This window comes from Malus sylvestris, chromosome 5 (genome assembly GCF_916048215.2).
Source record: "Malus sylvestris chromosome 5, drMalSylv7.2, whole genome shotgun sequence".
In the NCBI taxonomy this organism is placed as follows: Eukaryota; Viridiplantae; Streptophyta; class Magnoliopsida; order Rosales; family Rosaceae; genus Malus; species Malus sylvestris.
Genome location: NC_062264.1, coordinates 18,437,902 through 18,443,901, shown reverse-complemented (window position 1 = coordinate 18,443,901; position 6,000 = coordinate 18,437,902). Strand labels below are relative to the sequence as shown.

Below are 6,000 nucleotides of genomic sequence, written 5' to 3'. Positions count from 1 at the left end.
TCAGTCTTAAACACCCCGTCCCCCGCTCATCTCTCCCTCCTCGCTGCCCTTTGTCTCATCTTTGCCGCTGTAAGGCGAAAACAATTTAAATAAACAATTAAGTGCTAAATCACCTTGTCTATGTAACGATTGATGAGAGCAGGGATATCTGATTTAGGTTCGAGTCCTCCAAAAAAGGATCCCATCAGGGTTTTGCCACTATGAAGGATATCATGAGAGCGAAGGCTCACCTCTGAGGCTCTGACCCTGGCTTGTCGACACCTACCATAATTGTGTCTCCCCAACCCTGAAGTTCAAAAGAACAGTAATATTTCAATAGTGCGGACAAATTATAGTTGCCTACATTCATCCTGATGGTTGATCAGTACGATGCAGAGCATATTCTTGTTTTGTAATTTTCAAGTTGTTAAAAAAAACATGTAGACGGGTGAAAAAAATGTGTAAATAGGTAAAAAAAGGATAAACGGATTCAAAAATGGGTAAATGGTTATGGTTAAATGGGTAAACAATTATGGTTAAATGGGTACATGGTTATAGATATGGTTAACCGTTTATAAACGGTTATGGGTATGGGGTATAACCGTTTATGCAGTTACCCAACGGGTAAACGGTTATGCGGGTATGAACATAAACGATTATGGGTAAATAATCGCGGTTACCCGCCCGCCATAACCTTTGCCCATCCCTAGCTATGTGCCTTGAGGTTTTTCTCTCATGTGTGGAGGGTTTTTTCCTCGTGCAAGATTTCGTACAAATACTCTGTCTTCATCTATTTTCTTAGTTTGTTGTGTTTTGATTTTTGCTATGAAGTATCAAGATTGAATCACATATCAATCCTGCATATTACGTTTAACATTGATCCATCCATGTTTACAATTTCATTCTAAATGATAATGGGCCAATTTTTTTTTTCGCTCCTAATCTATCGAGGGTGTTGGCCATGAGGTTATACCAACGATGGTTCGATTAGGTGCTCGAGGTGGTTTGATGTCAAGACTTCCTCTCAGCGGCTTGGGCTGACATGGGGGTTCCCCTTGGAAGTTATCATTAAGTCCTCTGCTTATGGGTTCGTAGTAGCGGCAGACAACGGGAATACAGCATCGTCGACAGCTTCGGCTTGGCAACCTCTCTACCATACATGCCACTGTTATTGTCCTTGCTACAAATGTGAACCATGTCGGCCAACAGAAACTCTCGACGGCTTATGGCGCAACATAATTTAATTTTATATAGGTCAATGGTTCATGGTGGTAGCGTTGTATTGAGGTCGATAGCAGTGACTCAAGCAGCAGTTTCCCCTACCACCCACCTCTTTGTGCGTTGTTCTTGTTAAAATTGACAACCTACGTTCCCCTCCTACTCACACCGTCTGCCACCTCTGCACCGGTGGTCTCCTCCACAGATACGTACCCGTTGTCTCCTCTACGGAACTGTCATCGACTTTAGCTTTTTAATTTAGTTTAGTTTCTATGTTTCGTGTTTGTACCGCCTAAGTCGGGATTGTGTTGCCTAGGTGATCTATTATGGCCTCAATGTTTACGATGATTTTTATAAGAGTCTTAATGCAAGGTGTATCATGTTTATCGTCTTTTGTGATAAATTTGTTCTGGGACACTCTTAGTTCTAGTGGTCTTTTGTGGTAGCCTTAGGGGTTAAAATTATTGGCATTTTGTGCAAATCATCTTCAGATCATGAAATTAGTTACTGGAGAATATATATTCATCAGATGTCTCTTTTACTTATTGTTGTTGTAATGAAACACTCTATCTCTTTTGTCAATAAGAAAAATTCAAAGTAATTTTACGGTTTAATAGTATTTCTCTTTCACTTATAGGCGAGAAGTATTCAAATCTATAAAAAAAAAAAAAAATTATGTTGAAGGATTTCTCTATTGCATAAGAGAATTGCAAAACTACTTGGCACACTTGAACAAAACGGTCATAGTATAAATCTCAAAAGAGAAAAGTAAAAAACTGTCTGTAGAGCCCAAGCCGCAGCACCAGCCCCGGCCCAAATCTGAACATTTGTAGAAGGAAGCAAATCGCAACATATAAAATCCTCCTCGAATCTGCGACTGGGGCAAAATAAACCCCAAATTTCAACACTGTTTCCGCCATTAGGGTTTTCCGAATCTCAAATCTACAAATTCCGATACCACACTTCATACCTCCGAATCCGAAATTAGGGCTTCTCTTGCACGAAATGTCGTTGGGAAGACCCAAAGACGGGGACATGCAACTAGTGGCGGCGCCGGAGAGGAAACTAGCCCAGCCGCCTGACAGGAAACTAATGCTACCGCCAAGGCCACCGACGGCAGCCGGCTCGACGGCGCTTGTGGAGTATACGCCGCCGGTGTTCAAGGAGGAGGAAGAGGACCTCGAGATCAAGCTCCGGAGGATTCTCGAAAATGTACCGGTTCGCGTCAGTAACACCTCCGGTAGCTCCGCCGGTTCGGGCTCTGGCGACTTCCATCAGGTATTATATTTGGATGCAATATCACAATGGTGACTCTGATTTTCTTGGGATTGTAGTTATTGGATAATGATGCGTATTTGAGTAAATGACGGGATAAATTGGAGTAGATTGAGTGAGGATATAGCCATATAGGGTTGATTATCTTAGGGTGTCTATAGAAATTAGGGTATTCAGAACTTAGACAGCTGAGGGTAGAACATGAGTAGTACAGTAGTTAGGGGCCCTTGGTTTTGATCTCGACAAGAACATGAATTTTTAAATTTGAATTTACTTGTTGGGCATATAATTCCAATACTAAAACACTTACCTATGCCCATGGCAAGAGAACGATAACTTACAATTAGCAGGAAAAAGAAAGGAATTCATTTCGATAAGGTGGTATATGAGCTTGCCGGGGATTAGGGATATTCAAGTTTGGGGTTGAGCAAGTCTTTTCTTTTGTTAGTCAGACTCAATGCTAGATTGCTAGAATGTGGAGGGGGTTAGTCGATTTGTGTATGCCTACGTTAGGGCCAACTGTGTACCATAAAGTAGAAGAATGTGTTAATAAGAGTCAAGCACTATAACTGAGTTGTTCCCGTCTTTTTGGTTTGTGAGATTTTGCAAGGAAGTCTAGCGATTTTTCTTATTTACTGTTATTTTGGAATTGGTGGGAACATTTTGGTACCCATGTTGGCTTAATGGATATGGAGTATGGTTGCTCTCTTATACGGATTATGCGGATTGCAGTACTTGATAGATATTGACTAACTAATCCTTCAGTTAGCAGAGTTGTATCTCTTCTTGATGAATCTCTGTCCATTTCTCTACATTGAATTGGTTTTTTTCTGCTTGAACTTGGGGTTCATTTATAATATAACAATGTAGTATTCTTTGAAAAACTGTAGCTTGATATTATACGCATAAGGATAGCGAAACCTTCGATCTTGAGCAGTGAAATAGAATGCAGTGTTGTCTCCTTTCAAGTTTAAACTTTGGGACAAGAGATGCCCGGAATTGTCTTGTTTGTCTTGCTGCAATAAAATAGCTTCTTTCTCAACAAAAACAAAGTGCCCGGATTTTCACGTACTGCAATACAATGTAGCCAGGTGCAAGCTGAAACTGCTATTTTTCTCTATGATTTTGAGTTTGAGTTTGATGTTGAAGCAATCTTAGATGATAAATAGTTAGTACCAATTAGATAAGGACTGAAGTTCTGAATACGTTAAAAAATATAATTGCCTTTTCATACACCTGCTTTAGTGACATTGGAATATTTGATTGGTTATGATCCGTTGGACTCATTAAGTGGCCGCTAAATTTCATGTAAACTTTTTTCTCACCCCAAGTCGTACATCCACAGTATCGGCAAATGAGACGGAAAGAGCAAGACAGGATTGCTAGGATGGACGTGGACTATCAAAGAAGGAAAGAAGAGGCTGAGTTCAATATGAGAAGGGAGGAAAGACTGAGACAGGCTGAAGAAAAGACAGCAAAGAAGCGTTTGAAACGTCAAAAGAAAAAGCAGAGAAAAAATGAGAAGAAGATGAAAACAAATTCAGGTGGCGAAGAAAAACAGAAAGAAGAGCCCTCGGACGAAGAGGGGAACTCTGATGATCAAACTGAACAAGCTTGTACCAAGTTTTAATTCTTGATGCATCGGTTCAAAGCCTGGTATCCATGGGCATTGCAAAGTCAAGGAGCAAGTATGGACCAATGTAATTGGGATTTTATTTTTCTGAATTCTAGACTTTGTCATGTTTGCGACCTAAGTTCGATTGTATATAATCCGAGATGTAACAACCCAAGGGGTTAGAACAAATTAAATTTTGATTTGGTTCAACTATTTTCTTGATATAAAAATGCAATGTTGAACACGAACGATGTAGTATACGTCGTGATCGGGTGCTCTGTTCTCCTCTAGAATGGCATGTGGCATTTGTTTGCTTGCTTGCAATTGCATCATGCTTGTGAAAGGGTTGGCTACGCACTGCACCAAAACTTCATGTTTGATAATTTGGCAGTTGATCCACATCACATAACCCTGTGAATTTCAAGTTTCAACTAATGCACTACAAAGAGATAGATCCTAGTGGAAACTTAAAACACAAGATTCTATCGTCATCTTCATTTTCTAGAGTTCTTCATTTCGTTTTTAATTTTTTGTTTTTGTAGTTAAATTTAGGGGGGATTGAGCAATGAAATATGGGGTCGGAGGGTATTAAAAAATGGCGTCAGAACAATAGATGAAAAAAGTTGAGGTTATACTATAAGACCAATCGAAAATATAGAAAGTAGTTTAACTACTTATAAGCCTATGTCATTCTCATTAATGTGGAATTCATTCTCCAACAATAGCCAAAGAGATGCGCAAGAAATGCATATGACATTGTGAATGAAATGAAAAACTAAAAAATAGAAAACAATTTCAAAATAGTTGTTTCACAAAAAAGAAAAAAAAAACATGATGAATAGCGTATTGAACTTAATCCAACTTATTTGGAAACCCATCTTTATGATAAGTACGTAAGATTAGAGTTGAGAGTTAAGACCACATGTCGCCCTCAACAAAATTGTTAGGAGGAGGATACTTATTTACTTGTAAAGGACAATTGAATTAAGGCTTAGTTTTTGGTATATCCTAAAACTTGAACTTTATTCCACTTTCTCTTCTGGAACAAAGATGTGTCATTTTGCACCATGAAACTCAATACTCAACAGATTCCACTTCCACTTGTGTTGGAGTCAAAATTAGACCCTTTGAACACAAAGTTCCTAAATCCTTTAAGCTATAACCTTTCAAGGTAACATTTGGTGGGCTGGATGAGATTGAGCCTTAGAGATAGGATTGGATTGGCAAAGACTTGTACGACATGACTTATAAGGATATGTTAGATAACCTACTTTATTGTGAATTCATAACCTATTATGTCTAACCATACACATCTCACATTTTGACACAAAAAAAAAGGATTAGACTCAAGTCCATTTTGATTGATCACAACCTATCATATCCAACCCACCAAACGGGGCTTTAATTCTTCTTTAGTCCTTGTATGAACCCAATTGACGATTGAGGGCAGAGATGTCTAATTCAATGGTATTGGTATTTTGTTTTCAGAGTAAATTGTAGCAATGATTCCTCAACTTTAACTCAATTTGAGCAATGACCCCTCAACTTTAACTCAATTAGAATAATGGTCCTTCAACTAAAACTTTATTACCATTGATCCCTCAACTCATCAAAACGTGCAGCTATGGTCATTTTCGTCAACTCCGTTAGAACTTCAATCAAAATGAGTCATGTGCCTTGCACATGATGCTAAATCAAGGAGCAAATATGGAAATCATATCAGAAAAATTGTATCAATGGTTCCTCAACTTTAATCCAACTAGAGAAATAGTTCATTAACTTTAACCTAATTGGAGCAATGGTCTCTATAAGATCCCACATCGCCCAGGGGTGAGGATCCTATAAGCTTTATATGTATATTTCCATCTCTACCTAGCACGAGACCTTTTGGGAGCTCATTGACTTCGGATTTC

At 38.8% G+C, this 6,000-nt stretch overlaps 1 protein-coding gene across 1 annotated transcript; it reads left to right on the top strand.

Annotated features, from left to right (window-relative positions):
- The first annotated feature begins 2,063 nt into the window (after positions 1-2,063).
- Positions 2,064-4,335, top strand: LOC126624731 (uncharacterized). The gene is made up of 2 exons (XM_050293838.1): positions 2,064-2,475; positions 3,818-4,335. The coding sequence occupies exons 1-2, from the start codon at positions 2,203-2,205 to the stop codon at positions 4,100-4,102; spliced, it is 558 nt and encodes a 185-aa protein (XP_050149795.1). The 5' UTR covers positions 2,064-2,202; the 3' UTR covers positions 4,103-4,335.
- Positions 4,336-6,000: the final 1,665 nt, after the last annotated feature.